This window comes from Acanthopagrus latus, chromosome 17 (assembly GCF_904848185.1).
Source record: "Acanthopagrus latus isolate v.2019 chromosome 17, fAcaLat1.1, whole genome shotgun sequence".
Lineage (NCBI taxonomy): Eukaryota > Metazoa > Chordata > Actinopteri > Spariformes > Sparidae > Acanthopagrus > Acanthopagrus latus.
Genome location: NC_051055.1, coordinates 9,713,808 through 9,733,092, shown reverse-complemented (window position 1 = coordinate 9,733,092; position 19,285 = coordinate 9,713,808). Strand labels below are relative to the sequence as shown.

General features: G+C 42.8%; 1 protein-coding gene across 2 annotated transcripts in view; it reads right to left on the bottom strand.

The window, feature by feature from the left end:
* LOC119006060 (zinc fingers and homeoboxes protein 2-like) overlaps window positions 1-19,285 on the bottom strand; it is a 30,333-nt gene that overhangs the window by 2,592 nt on the left and 8,456 nt on the right. For both annotated transcript variants that reach the window (XM_037074397.1, XM_037074396.1), the window contains exons 2-12: window positions 9,740-10,261; window positions 8,607-9,299; window positions 7,137-7,349; window positions 6,227-6,487; window positions 4,973-5,188; window positions 4,715-4,799; window positions 4,298-4,483; window positions 3,070-3,479; window positions 810-1,053; window positions 529-700; window positions 90-209 (exon numbers count right to left, since the gene is read on the bottom strand). In XM_037074397.1, the coding sequence (XP_036930292.1) occupies window positions 92-209; window positions 529-700; window positions 810-1,053; window positions 3,070-3,479; window positions 4,298-4,483; window positions 4,715-4,799; window positions 4,973-5,188; window positions 6,227-6,487; window positions 7,137-7,349; window positions 8,607-9,299; window positions 9,740-9,838 (2,697 nt within the window). In that variant the 5' untranslated portion in view covers window positions 9,839-10,261 and the 3' untranslated portion in view covers window positions 90-91. The remainder of the gene's footprint in view (window positions 1-89; window positions 210-528; window positions 701-809; window positions 1,054-3,069; window positions 3,480-4,297; window positions 4,484-4,714; window positions 4,800-4,972; window positions 5,189-6,226; window positions 6,488-7,136; window positions 7,350-8,606; window positions 9,300-9,739; window positions 10,262-19,285) is intronic.

Sequence of the window (19,285 nt, the reverse complement as noted above, 5' to 3'; positions counted from 1 at the left end):
TCCAGGTGAAAATATTAGACTTTTCCTTTATTTCCCAACACACTGACCCATAAAAATCACATACAGGTTTTCTCACCAGTTGGACCTACCATCAACCAGTGACCCTCCCAGGTTGCTCCAAGGTCAGCACTTCAGTGTCTGTTGCCAGCCTTTGTCTTTCCACTGCTTCCTCACTCTCCTCCCCCACTGCCACAGTCACCTTTACCCACCTGGCAAAGGAAACAGACAGGTGACAAGTTCAAACACAGACTAATTCCGGGAACCAGAAACAGAAATCAGAGTATGAGCTTTATTGAATGGCTATGTGAAATGTAAATCTAGCTGCTGCAACATATAACAACTGCAAAGAATGAATTAATTCAGCATCCACAAATGGCGATGCCCATACAGTTCTGTATTTTTAGACTGTTTCACAAAAAACCTTAAAATAACTCCTCAGATATTCCTTTAAAAAAACCTAATACCGGCTGAGCACACCAGAAAATATAAATATAGGATAAAAGATCTGTTTCCCTTCTCTCCACCCACCTCCCTTTGTCAGCAGTACCAGAGCCGGTCTGGTCCGGTCTGGTCCGGCTCAAGTCCGTCACACTGTGGGCTAATCTGTCAGTCAACCACTGGACTTTGTCTTGGTCGGACAGCTTGGAGTGCTCTGTTACAGCGGCTGCGTTCTCTGCGGTCTCATCCACTGCAGCAACGGCTGTAGTGTTAAAAACAACAACAGAGAAAGCATAAAGTCAAACAAGGGGATGAAACACTTCAGATGACTTGAAACCAAACCCTCCTCTGTATTCTCCTCTAAAACTCACCTGTCACAGCCTTGACTTCTAAGGAAACACTCTGGTTTTTCTCAGAGCTCTGGCCGTTCTGCTCCTGGCCCGCTTTCTGCTGCTCTGCAAGGTTTTGGTTTTCCATCCAGTCCAGAGTTTCACCGTTCTTCAGGGCCGAGCGATGGTCCTTGAACCAACGCACAATGTCTGTGCGTCCCAGGCTTGTCTGGACCTCCAGCTGGCTGTACTCCTCAGGAGATGGCCATTGAGTCCGACAGAACATCTGTTGAGACAGATTATGTAATGAAACATGAACATTTGAAACAATGGAAAAATAGGTTAAGTCCACTAACAACAACATACTTTATTCTGCCTGTATTATAAACAAACTCCAAAATCAAAGATGTATTGGGGAAAGTCAAAGATCACGCATTAAACTCAGGGGACAGCAATGTTGGTTGATTCATCCCTTTGGTCCAGACAAATGAACATCTTAACTATTGGAAGGATTGCCATAAAAGGGAGTCCTCATCGTGTGATTGATGTTGAGGTGAAATTTTCAAAAACTCACTGATACTGCACTCAAGTAAAATTTGAGGTAAATGCTCTTAAATTGAACATTTGCATTAAGTTCTATGTTCTACTTATACTCAATTCAGAGGTAATATTGTATTTTTTATTCATCTATGCTTATTTAGCAGCTTCAGAGAGAACGGTAGTAGTGGCAGTGCGTCCTCTAAAAAGCTTCTGTAAGGCTGTTGTTGATGTTAATGACGTGGGAGAGAAAATGAAAAGAAGATTGTTGCTGCTCAATGCACTAATGTACTGTCTCCATGTCTCCCGTCCATTATCAAACCTGCCCAGTTAGGAGAATCCTTGACATTTTTTTACATTGATGGCTGTGCCGTTGTTATTTGCGTTTTCTGAGCTTAGCGTCCTCAGTATAGCTACCCTGCTAACTTTGTTTCAAGCTAGTGAAGATGAACACAGTTAAGTTAAGGACATGTGTGCAGAAGACTCTTTAATACTGAACAATGGGATGTATGTCGATGATGATGGGAGACAGTTTTCTCGGCTGGTGCGAGTTCAGTGGTTCAGAGCGACAGCAGCAAAGCAGTGGTGACTACAGTATCTGCAGTATGGAAACTGAGGGGACACACCGAGTTACATTCAATTTAATTCCTCTATCAGTATGTTTCACCCTCAACCCTAGTACATAACATCTCATGAGCTACCCAGTAGTATGTGAAGCAATTAAAGTTCCCTCTCTGCTCAAGTTCTACTTACAACAAACCAGTAATGAAATAGTATAAAGCTCAGGTGTCATTTTTATGAATCATTTCAAACTTAAAATGCATTTTCCTAATACTTGCACAGTAGTGATAATCTCAATGAATGACAGCCTTACAATGCGTGACTTTAGAAATACTTGGTCCAAGTTTGTGAGCGCTTTATTACATTTCTTCCCTCCTGAGTAGAATCTTAATGATCAAACTACGACGTGATTAAAACAGTTGTCTCTTTTACTTTCTTTTTTTTGCGCCAATTTCTCAATTCTCGCCAAACTCCCTCTGGCACTAAAACAGAGATGAAGGTCAGGGAAGAGTAGCTGACTGTCACTGTAATGATTCAGTTGAGAATTATGTTTACAATCCTACACATTTACCTTTATGCTTCATGTGGGTGGTATGATAAATACATCGGCTTTGTTGACAGCTTAATATATGGCTAATGGACTGTTTTTTTGGCAGATTTTTAAATGAGCCATCAGTAGCTGAAATATATGGGTCATCATTAACTGACAGCCTGTGCCTGTGAAATGTGTTACAGAGCATAAAACCAGATATCTCATGGATATATGTTCCATTTATAGGCTCTGTAATCCTATGGGATGCTGCAGTTTCCTAGACGCAAACACAACTGCAGCTCCGTCTCTTCAGTCTGTCAGATCTGACCTTGTAGTCTTCCTGTCTTCTTATCTCACTTCTAATATTAAAGTATCAGCACATTTCATCATGTAGTGTCAATCACACAGATTTTCCTCCACAATACCTTCAAGATAAATCTATTTCACACAACACCTCACTTCAGACTGTATTAAAAAAAGGTGCCATCTCATCAACTAGTCTCTTTAAATTCACAACTCATTAATGTCCCGATATCCTTAAACAGCCCATCAGCAATTAAAACAATGTTCATCTTTATGTCATTATAGCTTGGATTAACGTTCTAACTGGTGTCATATTTGAATACTTTTAATCAGAGCTGGTGTTGACATGTTTTCATCAGCTATCCTCACCTCTCTGAGCAGGCCGAGGGAGCGGCTGCTGATGGGGGCCGGGCTCGTGGAGGCTGACAGGATGGGAGGATGGGGAGAAGAGGAGGAGGACGATGTGAGGATGGGAGGCGACGCTGAAGCGGAGAGGGTTGGCGGATGGGGGGAGGACGCCGCAAGCACAGGAGGGGATGAGGAGGAGGAGGAAGAAGAGAGGATAGGAGGATGAGGGGAAGAGTGTAGAGATTTCCCGTCCTGCTCCCGGTGATGCGAGGCCCCGTTGAGAAGTGCTCCCGGCCGCTCCACCCTGTCCTCCGTGCTCTTTGAAGCCATGGTGAGCAAAGCCTTCTCCATATTGTCCCTCAGCCCCCGGCGCTCTGAAAACCAGCAGTCCACTTCCGTCTTGGACAGCTTGGTCTCCTGGGCCAGCTGGTCTGCAGGAGAACAGAGTTCAGTGGATCAGATGAGCTGCGTTACCTTGAAGTGGAGGGTTTTTTTTTGGGAACCTGAGAATTCAGTCCCTCTCCAGGGGACTTAGAAATGGGCTCATTAAAAACATTTCTGCTATTCCTGTCATGCAGGCACCCACTAGAGACAGCCCTGCAGCTCCTTTGGGGTGAAAGAAAATTAAGTCACATGCTGTGAAGTAGTATAAATAGAAGAAAACACCACCGGATTTATTTAAGTTATTTCAACATGAACTGCCAATTTCGTCGGCTGATTCTCACTGTGTGTGCAACATCAGGCACAAAGCTCTTTGGAAGTAGTGTTAAAACTTATTTTCCACTGCAAGGTGATGGAAATTGGTCTTTGACATTGCTTACATGGTACAAATAAAATAAACACATACTAAATTAAAAATAGAAATAAAAATGTACATAGCGTTAAAAATATACACATGATTAACAGGTATAAATGTCTGATGTCAAGTAAAAAACTAAAAGTGATCATAGACATATTTCATTACTTATCTGTATACAAATAATTCAATGTTGTCTTTCAAAATGTCTTTTTTTCTGATCCATTGATACCACAAACTTGAGCAAGTCTCACTTTAAAACACATCTCTCTACTCAGGAAACTCCAGAGTCTATAAGTATGCAAATATTTTTCACTTCAAAAGTGTGACTGCTGAACCCAAGATGTCTTCTCCTTCACCGTCTATTCTCAGTATAACAATAAGCATTTAAAGCAGATGGGGACATGTTATGCCATTAAGTTGATTAGCATGCGTGTTGGTAGAAGTCTTTACCTAGATGTGCCTCTGTTGGAGAGCTACTCCTCTGGAAACTTTCCTCCAGCGCCTTCAGCTGCTCTGATGACTTCCCCTTCACCCTCTCCAGCAGAGGAAACTGGGTGGGCACCGCTTTCTTCACAGGACCATCTTTGGGTGCCGATGTCAGCTCTGCTTTCACCAGAACTGGAGGTTGAGGAACACCTTCAAGAGGAGACAGATTACTGATGTTACTGAAGGACACAGCATAAACAGAGAAATAACTAACAGATTACTAACCATGATCTTACGCTTTCTCATTATTTGTTTTTCAGGTTAAGGAATGAAAGATAAAACCACATCCGAGAACCAAATCAGCTCATTGTACTCTACAGAAAGATACATGATTAATCACAGCCAAAGGGTTTTATCATTATATCTGCTCACGCCACATACCTTTGAGATTAAGGAGCCTCTGTTCACTGAACCACTTCTTTATCTCTCCTCTGGAGAGCCCGGTGGTCTCTATCAGTCTGTAGATCTATCACATGACAAGATGCAACATAAAATGAAACACTTAGCGTGGGTGTTCATCAATGACAGCAGTGTGCTTAAAAAAAAAAAAAAAAAGCCGGTAGCACTAAATTAGAAAGTAAAAGCAGCTCCAAAAATCTCACTGGCACAAATAACGTCATTTCACTCACTTATTCTTACCTCATCTTCCTCAGGGAAAGGACACTGTGTGTAGCTGGACCTTAGCACTGACAGCTGCTCAGCTGTCTTATTGGGGTCAACGGTAAAACTCAGCAGTTTGGGTGACACCAGCTTGGATGTTGCCATGGGTGCCGAGATCGTTTGGATGATGGAGGGTCGTTTGCTCTCCGTTGCGATCACGGGGGAAGCCAGAGGCCGTTTGAGCGACTGGGCCACCTGTGGTAGACATGGTGGAAGATTTGACAAAATAAACTACACAAAAATATGACACAAGTTTTTGCATCTCATATAGTCAGTTGACTTATTTTACTTAAAGCGACACTATGCAACTTTGTTTTACATCAAAACGGCTTCCAAGTCATTTAGATGGTACAGTGTCTTGTAACAGGGTGAATGGTGTCTCTGTCACAGCCACTCTGCTCCCATATCACTTAATGTGATAGGTATGTAATGTAATGAGTTTTGTTTGTAGTTAGCACTTTCATTACGTCTGGCAAATTGTTACAGATCTAAGATTTGTACTCAGAAACTCTGGGGGGCGCCAAATCACACAAAATGCCAATTTCTACATAATGTTGCCTTAAATGGAAGGAATGGTTGCCTTCAACTTTTACCAAATGGATTGAAGACTTTTTACATTCTCTGAGACGTTTTTAACCAACTGTATATAGAAAAAATGGATGCCAGTGATATTGTAGTTTTGTAGTACTGACCCCATATTATGTACAGTGTGCGTATTTACTTGTTTTAAAATGTCATTACAATTTTTGTAGGTTTTTCTTATTATACATTTTATACAGTTTATTTTCTAAATCATTTGTTTGATTTTTGAAATTAATTGTATCTTATTTTTTGTCTCACTTATTTTTTTGTTACATCTAATTGGTTTATATGAAGATATGATTGTTCATGACGTGGATTCCATTTGATTACAAATCAATACAATAGGGACGGGCCTCTGTTGGATTTTAAATACCGATAAAAAGTCCTTGAGCAATGAACTCAGTGGTCCTTTAAGAATCGATCTATTTCTCACAACTGCCTGAACTCCTGAATTTGTCTTCCATACTTCTCTGGCAAATTGCAGTTTCATATCAACATTCACATGAAGAGAAGTGAGACATATCTATCCCTTTTAGAGTGTAAGAGAGGGAATCGTTGCAGGATTCAAACTAATAACCTTGGCACAAGTCAATTTTGTGGCCCACAGCTGGACGTACATTTGTCAAACACTTCTGCCCAGACGTTTTGTACCTGGTTAGTCATGGTGAGAGCGATCGGTGCACAAGTGACGGTGGAGCCGTTCGCTACAGGAGTGAGCACCAGGCTGGTCTGTCCCAGGAGCTGGCAGGGGAGGGACTGCAGGACCGAGGCTGCCTGCTGCAGACTTTTGGATGCTGCAGTGGAGGCAGACAGGTTGGTGGATGACTGGGAGTTGAGCTGAGGAGCTACCACGAAGGTCTGAGGCACAGAGGAGATTGTCCCGTTGAACATTTTCTTCCTGGCTTCCTCCACCTGTCACAGAAGGAAAGCACATTTTACATATAAATAAAATTCCTAAAAACGCTTACATCTTCGCTCAGTGTATGTATTACTGCCAAGCTGTTTTGGATGAAATGACTACCAAAATTATTGTACACCTCTTCATCTTCTTAACATCATGACCATTAGTAATTAAACCAGATAAATAAACAGGCTGAAATTTCCTGCTTCAAAATGGAGAATGCGGCATCATTTTTAACAATTAACATTGTATTTTTTTCTTGTTTGGTAATGCAAAGTGAAATAAGTGATAAATTATTTATGTGTAATTTAGCAACATAAATCAGTAATCAAACAAGAGCCCACAACCTGATCAGTGGGTATAACAATAGACAATTAGTGCACTTGTGCTCTGAGCTATAATCACTACTGGAGTAACATGATTAGGGCAAACCTAATATACAGCCCAGGCTTATCATTCCCATTATTTGGAATCTGAATGTAAGTAAATGAAGAGCATTTCAAAACACAAGGTGCCAGAAAATACATTCTCTAGAACCATTATTATTTTTAGTCTTTAGAAACCAGCTGATGCCTTCTTTGAGAAGGTAAACCACATTAAAACCACACTTGAGGGAGCTGAAGGAGTGCTTTAAATGTTTTTATGGACTATAATTCCTACCTCCTCAGGAGACCAGCTAATGCCCTGTTTGAGCCTCTGTGTGGTGAACCAGACTTTGATTTGCTCCTCTGGATGTTTTGAGGCCGCGGTGAGCCAGGAGAGCTCGGCTTGTGTCGGGTAGGGGAACTTGTTGAAGGAAGAGATGAGCGTCAGGTTGTCATCCAGCGAAGGGTTGTATTTGGTTGTGTTGAGGGGCACTGCGATCTTCGGCACCTGAGGTGATATGATTCAATGACTTTTCAGTTCTTGTGTTAACAAAAAAGCAAATGGTAAACACTTTCAACTGGGTCTGTGATTTCCAAACAATGTCCTTGGAAAAGAAGACGAAAAGAACTGTGTAATTCAGCACCAATTACAAGGAAATTTAAACTGTCTTGGTAAAAAATAAATTAAAATTAAAAAAATTTAAAAAAAAAAAGTAAATATTAATTCCAAACTTCTCATTCTTACATTTTGCTGAGCTGATGTGCACTGACTTAACAGACTCTGGTTCACACTGACAATTAAGTGGGATTAACTAATTGAAGTACACCATGTGGAACACCATCTCTTTTTCCCTTATAATTAGCATTTAATTACATAATTCTTTCAGGAACCTTCCTAAGAAATTATAAGGAAGGTACAGGCTGAAAAAATACAGCATCACCTGCAAAAAAATGTAAAAACGTGCAATGTGCAAGAATTGACCACCTGTCATAATCAGAGAGACCGGAGGCAGCATATCAGCAGAGTGTGTGCTAAATGCTGCTAACTGTAGCTGGCATTAGCCGGCAGGGGCTAGCTGTCTAGCATGCTAACTTCAGTAGATGTCTGGAACTCAAAAGATGGATGACATAACATCACAACTGTTTTTTCAAGTTCTGTTGATAATTTTAACTTATTTCAGCTAACACTGTCACACATTGCACCTTTACTTACTTTTAATGCAGTGTCAGGATTTCAAGGACTACTTTGACTTACTGGATATTTGGATTTTTGTCATGAGTAACATGAGAAAACCACTCTTATGTTTGTAAGCTAAATATGGGGCTAGAGCCAGGAGATAGTTAAGTTAGCTTAGCTTGAAGGTTGGAAGCAGGGGGTGACAACAAGCTTAGCTCTTTCCAAAAGGTTAAGAAAATGCTTACTACCCACCTAGAAACGTCATTATGGAACATGCTATATTTTGTTTAATCCGCACAACACAAACAACAAGTATTAATTAGTACTAATTAAACAAACCTGAGCTCATGTGTTAGTAGTGAGCTTTAGAGGTGGTAGTAGGGGTATTTTGCTGCCTCTGAGCAGAGCTAGGTTAGCAGTTTTCACCGTGCTTCCAGCCCTTTTTGGAAGCTAAGCTAATTGTGTGCTGGCTCTGACCTCATATTTAACTGACAGGCCTGAGAGTAGTATCAATTATCTCATCCAACTCTTGGCATAAAAAGGCAAACTAGTGTATTTTCCAATGTCGTGGGCCCCTGTAAGTCCTACCTGGGTGTAGTTCAGAGGCCGCTGTAGGGAAGGCATGATGTGAGAAAGGCCGTCTGCTTTTAGTAGAGTCGACTCCGGGATGATGACTGTCCCGTTCACATTGAGCGCGGTGATCGGTTTCTTGGCCAGATCTGGGGCCAGTTTACCCAACTCTGTCCGTTTATTATCCGACAACATTACTTTTGGTTTACCAATCTTAACTGTGGTGGGTTTGCTGAGTGGCAGCGTGCCTAGTTCGTCCCCTTTGCCAGAAATGGTGCTGGAAGTGTTGTAAATGACTGCACTGTTACTGAAGCCCTCTATTGTCTGCTCCAAGATTGTCTGATTGTTCATTTTGATGCGCTTGAACTTAAAGTTGCTCTCGCCCGGGTGACACCTCTCGTTGTGTTCCGTCAAGTTGTCGAACTTCTTTGTGTTGAAATTGCAGACGGCGCACAGGTATAAGGGGTTGAGGATGACGTTGGGGTGGTTGGCGTCCACGTGTTCCTTGAAAGTGTTGAGGTTCTGTGTGGAGAAGGGGCAGTATTTACACTCGTATCCGCCCTGCTGCCTACGCTGAGGCTTGGAAAGGTCTGGAGGGTCGGCAGCTGGTTTGTCTGGAGCGGTGGGAGGGTCCAGTTCCACAGGAGGCTCTGTCTCTGCCAAAATGTCCGTTTCCATAGGTGCTTCCTCGGTATGGTTTTCGGTCAGTGTCTGATAGAAGAAGATGGCAGATTTCAGATTAAAAGGCAACAGCATTTTCAATCATGTAAACTTCAAAACACACAAAATGATGAAGTGACTTATGCCCCATGCACATAACTAAAATCTTCTCTTATCAGCATGTAAGATCAGCATAACATATTCATTTGAATGTCAGCTTTTTGGAAGCCAGTACACAAACACCAAAATACACATAAATTCAAGAAAATGCATGAGAAAGAATGAAAATGAAAAGTTAATGTGAAAAGTTAATCACAAAGTAGAAACTCTGTTATCAACGACAAATGACCAGGTTCGGTGTGTTGAACAAAACTATCAAAGGAAATTATAAAATAATTTTAAAAGTTTTATGTCCCACATAAGTCAGAAGCCTTATTCATTAAGTTCAACCTGTTATAGAGAAGCAACACATGCTCGTCTGATGTGTTTACCTCAGTGACATGTGAGTCCTCTGTGTCATCATCCAGCTCCACCATGGTCTGGTCGGGCCGGATCATACAGGGCGTGGAGGCCTTCCGTCGACTTGACATGATGATGGGTGGTCTTGGATTCGTCTGGGTGGACAGCTGCCCTCACTTGCTGCCTGTGCTCGGCCAGCGGTGATATAAAAAGGTGCCCAGGGTGTAAGACTACTGTCACAGAGTCGTGGTTGGATAAACGGTCTAAGGTACCGAAGAACAGCCAGGAGGACTGGCTCGTGCTGGAACCCAGATACAGGCCTGGGCTCTCTGAGCGAGCACCGGACCGTTTCTGAGATGGAAGTGAGAAGCCCAGGAGTCTGAAAAACAGTCTTCCTCCCCTGGGGTAGGATTAGTGGCTGAAGAGAGAGGAGGGCAGTGGAAGGTGAAGGTCTGGTAGAGATGGGGCTGCTGTAGTGTTGTGTAGGCTGGGCTCGCTGACAGTGTCAGCTCCAGAGCTGGTCGAACTCCTGGAACTGCATGACAGGATACTGCCTGGATGGAAGAAGAAGAAAAGGAAAAATGATGATCATAAACATTAGACATTACATTTTTGTCTTGGCCTTTTCTTAAGAAAAAAACAAAACCAAAAAACACCCATTTTCCCTTCCATTTCCTCCACTTCTGCTATTTATAACCTAGGTGCATTTAAGCCATGGATCTCATCTACATTGTCATGGTCACTCAATCCAAGTCACGGAAATAAAGATAGAGCAAGTAGTTTGTAATGCAACGTCTGCGCAAAAATCAATATCAAAGCTTTGATCCTTTTTCGGCCTCCCCACATAAATCTTCTTTATGACCAGAAATTGGTTAAAACTCATCAGACATCAGAAAAGCTTCTGCACTGAATTATACACCAAGGCAGAACGAACAGAAACAAGACCAGGTAAGGAAAGTAACATAGATAACCTTTCCAAGGACACTAAACAGGCTGCTTAGAGCCCGTCAAAAAAGAAAAGAGCAGCATGCTGGGTTTTTTAAGCTCAGCAGTGTCCCATGTGGACTTGCGGCGAGTCTCCACCCCAAAGAGGTAAAGCCAACAGTGTGCAGCTAAAATGTCTATAAAATAAAAAAGGTCAAAAGGAGGCTGACGAACAAACAGGCCAACAGGTGGTCGGTCCACAGCTAGACAAGTGCAACAGTGGAAACAAAGACAATGTGTTAAAGCCGACACACTCAAGAAGAATTGGAAGGTAGCCGCAGTGGATTGGGTCTGAAGACAGCCAGCTAAATGAGCATTTGTTTCTTTGCGCTGATGGAGGGAAGGAACAGTGTGGACAAATCCACACGCATCCCTTTCATGGACCAAAAAAAATCAGTAGAATGTTTCAACACTGAGGTGAGTCCAAAAACAAAAACAAAGGCAAGAGGAATGAGGCTGAGGTGATGGAGACAAAAACACGTTACTGACAAAGCACTAATCAAAAGCAAAATTAACTGACAATGACTTTGATTATTCTTAAAGAAATCTATTCATGTAAAAATGCCAAACAAACCAAAACATCCCTGCTTCACAAACGTGAATATGTGCGTGCTTCTTAGTATACCAGTATTTCCCACAAGTATATTTACTGACCTATTTTATAAACACTAGTGGACAAACTGCCCTCGCTCTTCCCCTCCTGTCACCTGTCAGTCACACAAGCTCTGCTCAGAGAGAGAGAGAGAGACGCTCTCTGGTATCACATCCCTCCAGTAAATGCCTACTAATGCTGCTGTTCTGTACAAACTTGTAAAATGCACCTGGTTGTTGCGATGTCATTCGGCGCGCGTTGGTTTTGATCGGCTACATAATTAATAACAAGCTTCCTCGGCACACAGCTCATCTGCTGCTCTGACAACGGACTCACGGGTGAATAAATCCTAAAGATGAAGTGTGTTCTTGGATGACTTGTTAAAACTCGCTGCTGACGAAGAAAGCAGATAATGTTGCTGGCAGGGGGAGAACCGGAAGGAGAGGCAAGGCAGTGTGTTCACAGCCAACGCTGTATTCTACCACTGAAACTTCCAATGGGCATTTTTGCCCATTTTCTTATATTTTGCAGACTAAATAATTGATTTATCATTAAAAATAATCATCAGATTAAACTAAAATGAGGGGAATAATTAGTGGCATCCTTCCCCAAAAGCTCTTGCTTCGTGTTGTGTGATTTCAGCTGCATTTATTATTTTCTGCAAATCTGCCAATATTGGGAAATGCTCAGAGTGCCGCCACGAGTATTAATCTCTTCAACACATGTGGTGAAGGAAATAACAGCTACGCGTACTATTGTGCATCAATTAGGCCTAATTATTCACCGATCAGTAAACATGTCGCTGTGATAACTGATGGCACATTAATGTCGGCTCAACATAAACAGATTATTTCAGTTCAGCCCAAAACATCAAAAACAAGCCGTTGCACAATCGAAGCGACGACACGAGCGACAATAAGAGCACATGCACTTTGACTTCCGACACGCGCCTGATGTAACAACTGTTTGTCGGTTGTAATTGGCCGAGACGAGAACACTTCAGGTGGCAGTATTCTGCTGCTTCACCTTGACTGAAAGCGAAAACATATTTACCCCAACAACCAGCTCACCAAACGACTGCCTTTAGCATCTACTTATGAAGAGCGCACACTTTCATCATCAGTTTGAAGACAGTGGTTTGACAACACAGCTGGTATGCAAATATATGCAGTTGCCAGGTCTGCGGCTGTCGGAAGGACCTGAGAAATATTGACTAATCATAAAAATCACGATGTGCGAATAGAGTGACAAACCCAGAGACAAAGCAGCTTTGGATACATGTCTTAAAAACCCGAGAGCAGCTTTATTTGGGCTCCGTGAAATGACACCTCCATCGAGAAAAAAGCACTTAAGAAAAAAATAAAAAAGGCTGAGGGAGCGTGAGCCGGGGAAACTTTCCTAGGGTAATATTATAATGAGAGGGGAGAGGGAGAAGCTTATCTGAGTGAATAAAGTCTATTGATATTCTGGAGGCCCCATGCAGAAGCTTCATACTCATATTCACATGAGTAAAAATCAAATGAGTCGATGCAGCAGCAATGCTCTTCTATCAGGACATAATGAGGCTCCATAAAACCAAGTCAGAGCAGAGGACGAGTTAACGTGCAAATTAACGTCTCTTGTTTACAACACTGCTCAAATGTGTGATGAACATGAGTAAATATTGACAGAAGAAAAAGGTTAACCCCCAAAAAAGTAACATCCTGTGTAACAGTGTCATATTTAAAGCCTGTGCGGTGACACTGCAAAAGGGTGGGGCAGCAGTGAATAATGTGAAAAGTCAGACTTCAGGGTCTTCTGTGAGCTCAGCAGGTTAGGACTCTATAATCACGCCGAAGCGTCACACACTTAATTTGGGCCTCTGCGCATTAATCACATGGCTCTGCACCCTTCAAGGCCGTCATCCGCCAGTCGACTCATTGTCCCGAGATATCTCAACTCCTCAAACAACCCACTGAGGCATCATTAGGATGCAGACTCATTACCATGGTGTCGCTATAGCAACCGCGGACGTAGAGCTGTAGTCAAGTAGCTGCTACATCCGTGTCACTGACAGAGAGTGTATGTGGACGGGTGACCCGACTGCATGTGGGACGGCGGATGGTGTTTTTAGAAACACGGAAAATAAACAGAGATCCTCGGGAAAACAAAATCTGTGAGTCCCGGAAGCTTGGAAAACCCCGTCTCTGCAGGATGTGGATGCAGTGTGGTGCATTTGTGACGTTTCCTCAGCTTCCCCTCACTGAAAGTCAATGGGGAAGATGGAGGAACAGCCTCCAGGAGAGGAAAAGGGTTCCCAGAATAATCAGAGTTAGTCACGAACACCACATAGAGAATATTTCTAAAGGTAATAGGAAAAGGGGTTGCAAGCTTCCTGATCATCCTACTAACTCTGTTTTGGGTGAGGTATGGATGAATACCACTAGACCTCTAATGATTACTAATATTCTATAACTGTTAAAAAGGTGCACTATGTAGAAATACAAACTAAAAATGAAATAACTGTGACATTACTGAGGTAATGATACAAACTCAGAGGTATATTTTTTTCCTCAATAACTGAATAAACAAGCTGTTTTCAGAGGAATATAAGGTCCCCAGACGATAAACTCAATATCTTTGGACAAAACAAGACATTTGATAACATCATCTTCAGCTTTGGGAAACACAATTCTACTTTTGTCACCCTCCATTTTCTGACATTTTATAAACCAGGGCTTCTCGGTGTCCAGCCTACACCTTCAGTTTTGAAAACTACAGTACAGTACGTTATGAAGTGTAATGTTTTCCATTTTGTTTTCTATCTATTAAGCAATAAACTGTTAGTGGTACTGAATACACCGTGTAGCTGAAAATCATTTACAGCGATCGTGTCCTCACATTAATTTGTATTAATGCGGCTGATTTCCCTGCCGTTGACACCCGTTGTCATGGCGACATGAACTGCTGGAGAGAGTTCTGAAATGGTCACGCATGGTCATGAACTACGCTGAGAGTCTGAGAGGCCTTTTGGTGTCATTAAATCTCCACAGATTTATCCATACGTCTCTTCTCTGCCTCCTATGTCGGACTTTAACATTCATTGTGCATCCAGACGTACGTTGGAAATTCTTAAATCCACACTGCTTTGTACGGCAGAGTGCATGGACGCCAACAAGTCATGGTGCATTCAGGTGCATCACGTGAACTACTATGCTCCTATGGCAATGACGGTTGTTCAAATGGGGAAGTTGAGACGTAAGATCTAAGAGCTGTGATATAAATCAATTGATTTGATCTTTGAGTAATAGGTTTGAGAAGCTGTTATGCACCACGCAACTCAAGAAAGATTAGATCAGATCAAATCGATGATGAAAATAATAGTCAGCTGCTGCCTGAGTACCACATGGTAGAACCCTGCGTGTCTACATACTCATTCTCCCACTCACTGTCACTCCACCCCTCAAAAGTCCGACCCAAAATCCGGTACTGCGGCCAACATCTGGCGAGAGGCAGCCGGGGATGCATCTGTCAGCTGCGTCTGAAGTGCCCCTTTACACGACCTGCTGAACTTCTGCTGCCTCGCTGCTGACACGGCCTCAACACTTTGAGGCTAGATGAGGATATGGCTGTGAGCAGAGCGGAAGAGAGAGCGCGCCAGGCTGGAGCTGGACTGCGTTACCTCCCACTGGTGTGTTGAACCCACACAAGCAGAGGGAGAGAGGATGAGCGGCTCCATTTACGCAGCATCCATATTAGTAATCTGTAAACACATCTGCTATAGGGCTTCGTAATGTCACCGGCTCCCTTAAATGTTTGCTACAAGTCGCTGGGTGACATCAGGTGCTGGTTTGCATTTTTAATACGTGCCTATTTATTGACAGACAAAAATGTTCACGACACGATGGACTGTGAGCAGAGGCAGACACAGCAAAAGGGAACATTATCTTACAGTATCAACACAAACAAATCTGCAGTTTGAGATGTTACTGGCAAATTAAACTTGTGTGCCTGCCTGTCTCAAACAAAGAAAAAGCCTGTGTAAAGAGTGCTCAACACTGAGGATACCCTGGCACCAAAATCCTCTTCCTCTCTCGACTCCATCATTTATAGTGAAGGGCCGCTCTCCTCCTCCTCCTCCTCCTCCTCCTGCCTTCACGACTACTTGGGAGTGAGCCGTCGGAGCTTTTCCCATAATGGCTTTTCAGTTCATTTCCAGCACAAAAAACGAATTAGCTAACTAACTGTGGACTTGGCTGCTTTCATAACCCGGCTCAAACAGTCGGTCTCTCCACCTTTTGGTTAGTGTGCCTAACCTAGTCAGCCTGCTAGCTCCTGTGTGCAGCGTGAGCTCTGTGCGGGAGCCACAAACTCCCTACTGTCTGGATGCTCATTAAACTTGTATGAATACTCAGCCTGGCAGCCCCTTGCCAGCCCGTCTGTCTGTACTTGCCTGTTGTCTTGGCTGTCTGTCTGATTGGTGCATTATATTAGTGGAGCCATCTCTCTGAAGGAGTTACCTTTAATGCTGCCAGGCAGCGATACATTTATCAGCCCTGGCACTAATCAGTTTAGGCTACACACTGGCTGGCATACATACTGGAGAGAACGCAGTGGAAATCAATACGGAACCTCAGTATCACTGAGCCCGTCTAATGTATGAGGACAGACAGATGATCTAATACGGCAGAAACACTGGTGCTATAGGATGGATATCAATCCAAACAGCAGTGAGAGAACGACACTGAGCAGATGAGTCACAGCAGCTCACTAGACTCAGCTTCTATTTCTGTGTATCATCAATGTAATCTCAAACTGTAGTGGGGGGGAAAGCTCAGACTGGGTTTCAAGAAACTGGGATATTGGAAAAAGCAGCGAGGCCGTCTGTCGAAAACCTCCCATACCAGCCCGTCAAGGGGTGTCACGATTCTCCAAACCCACTATGCGATCTGACTTTCAGTCTTAAGGTCACGTTTCAATTAAAGTTAAACACTTTTTCAGCACTGACAGCTATGGCATTGTTAAACTATCACATCTGGATTTGTAGAGGCCAGCAGAGAGTGTTCTGATGCTCTGACAACTGCCATTTTCATTTTAAAATTCATCCTTAAAAAGAAAGGGATACTCTGCATCGAAAAGAATAACTTAATTCTGCTAGCTTTTGCAGGTTAGGGTTAAACAAGTTCAAAATAGAGGTCCAACAAAAATACAAGTTCAAGTCGCCTTTTAGTTTTTATTTTTTCTTTGGAAGTTAACCAGAAGCACAGAAGTAGGTGTGGCGGGCGAGAAAAGAAGGCCGGGAGAATCAATCGCTTTTGATTTGATATTAAAATTCAAAGCCCACTTCAATCAATCAATTTTTACCTGAACTCTGCATCAGCCAATACTGACAAGTGCTCTGACATATTATCCAACAGCTGTATATTAATAATATCAAATGGATTTCATGTTATAAATGTGCTTGAAAATGCAGTCAGGTGGAATTAAATCTGTACATGCTCTTGTGCACTTGCTAATACCATTTCCAGCATCAAGGCCGTATCAGAGGCAGCTCTTATATAGTCATCAGTGGATCAACTCTACATATGTCCCTGGCAAAACTTTAAATAATGCGATAGATGATGAGACAACTTCTCTCAGGGATCACTATGGTAACTGCAGTACTTGTGTCTCAGAGGTTAAGGTAAAAGGTTGCAGCTCTTTCTTCAATCGGAAGGAAAACACACACGAGGTTAAAAGCTGGCCCACGCTTCACAGAGAAATGAAAGACATCAAGTGCGCACACTGCTTATATGCTGATGTACAGTAAACTGTACAATGCTGCCAGACCGATCAGGTGCACTGTTTCAAGGCCATGCAGTGGCTGAAATGAGAAACAATGTGCCTTGTGCCACAGCTCGCTCCTGAACAGGCGGAACAAAGATCCAGCTGAACAACTGGCAGATTCTGGTGGGGGTTCATTGTTGTCGCTGAAGGAAGAAGGGGGCTGCAGAAACGAGTGGAGAGACACAGCCGACAAGAGCGCCAGACTTTTCAGGCATGCAGTCACCACGAAACACAAAAAGCATATGAATGGCAACCTCTGCGGCTCCCGCGTTTGAAGCCAAGCATGAAGTACAAACCAGCCAGTTAGCTAGAGCACCGAAATAACAAGCACATCGTGACGAGGAGGCAGCAGAGGACCCAGAAGCTGCAGAAACACTGACTTCACTGCTGCGTTTATTAAAACTTTGAACCTCCACCACACATTTTCGTATCACATGCAACAAAAACATATTGCACAGAGGGAGCTCACACATGGCCTTGTTGGCATAGCTGTGTGGGGTGTGTTTCTCTCAGCCTGACTGTTTTGAGTGTGTTTTCCCTTCTGACTGCTTGTTCCACAAGTCAGCCACTGCAGCGAGGAGGACAACGTGTGTGTCTAAATCGTGTGGGTGAGGAGAAGCACCACCGCCATTAATACGCCGCGTCCCAGCAGGGGTGGTAGAGGCAGAATTTCGGACAGTCGCAGAATTAATTTAAATCTCATCACGCGGCTCCTCTAGAGCAAAGCAGTGCTGCACTGTGTACGAGTGCCTGGATGTTCTGCATAGCAACAGAGCAATGCTACTTCTGCCGGTCTGGGGTAAAGACTAAACGTGGATACAGGATGACAACGGTCGTTTTGTCACTTGAGCCCACCCTACATAGGATTTCTGCACCCAATACTGACCTAAAGAATCATTAGCGATATAACTTGAAGGAACCTTTGAAGGAAATACATTTTTGCTTTCTTACAGAGAGTCAAACACTTTACTTTGCATTAAATGGCATTAATTTTATAGCCTGGCTCCTTTCAAAGCTAAGAAAATCTGCTTAACAGCACCTCAAAATCTCACCAATTCACCCGTCATCATTGTTTGTTTGCAATATGTACCTGTATGAATTTCTCAAATTCATATTGCAGGGAAATAGGAGGCAGCATATCACCAAAGTAACTGCTAACTGTAGCTACCACTGAGTAGTTAGCTCAGTTAGCCATGCAGCTAGCGGTACAGCCTGGAGCTTGGAATCATTATGAAAAAGGACTGGCTGGCTTGTTAGCATGCTAAATCCAAAAGTTGTCTCTGCGACACAATTCACAAATGTCTTGCTAAAATTCTTATATAATGCAACTTTAATATGGAGCCTTGCCAACACTCAATTTACTGCTATTAGGTAATTAAAAAAAAAAGTTTTTGAATTTAGTCTCAATACATATGAGCATACAATGATTCCTTAAATAGGGTTATTAAACCCTTGTCACAAAGATGTGTAAAGGGGAGAAGAAGTTTTCATACTGGCAAGTATCAACATACAGTAGACACCAATAAAACATTTTTTTTTTTTGTGGCTCAGCAGGTAGAGCGGTCGTCCACCAATCGGAGGATCAGCCCCTGCAGTCTACATTTGAAGTGTCCTTGGGCAAGATACTGAACCCCAATTTGCTCCTGGTGGCTCTTCAATCAGTGTGCGATCGCATTTGAATGGTTTTTTTATTGCTTCTGATGAACAGGTGGCGCCTTGCATGGGAGCCTCTGCCACAGTCGCAGAATATAATCCATTTGCCATTTCTATTGTAAATCTATGGCAGTTATGCTTTCGTTGGTATGGTATCAATAACAAGTGACAATGCAGATTTTACTACACACTCTCTCAAAAATGTGGTCACATCAGCAAATGTTCATGGTTGCCTAGAGATTATTTTGCACATTTTCACTTGTTATAGATCGATTTTCCTCTATAGTATTTCATTCAACGTAATAAAGTTGAAGCGACTGCGTTTGCAATCTCACACACCCATCCGCTTTCACATGAGTAACAGAAAGCTGGACTGCGACCTTAATCAACTTACAAACACAGTAAGAGAGTTGGTGGCGTGTGTACTGTACAGTGTGATGGAAGCCCTGTCGAGCAGTGTACACAGCATTCGATCACAAATCCAGTCTTCTGTTTATTCTGGTCCACGTATCGTTCAACACATACACCAGTCTCACACTGGCAG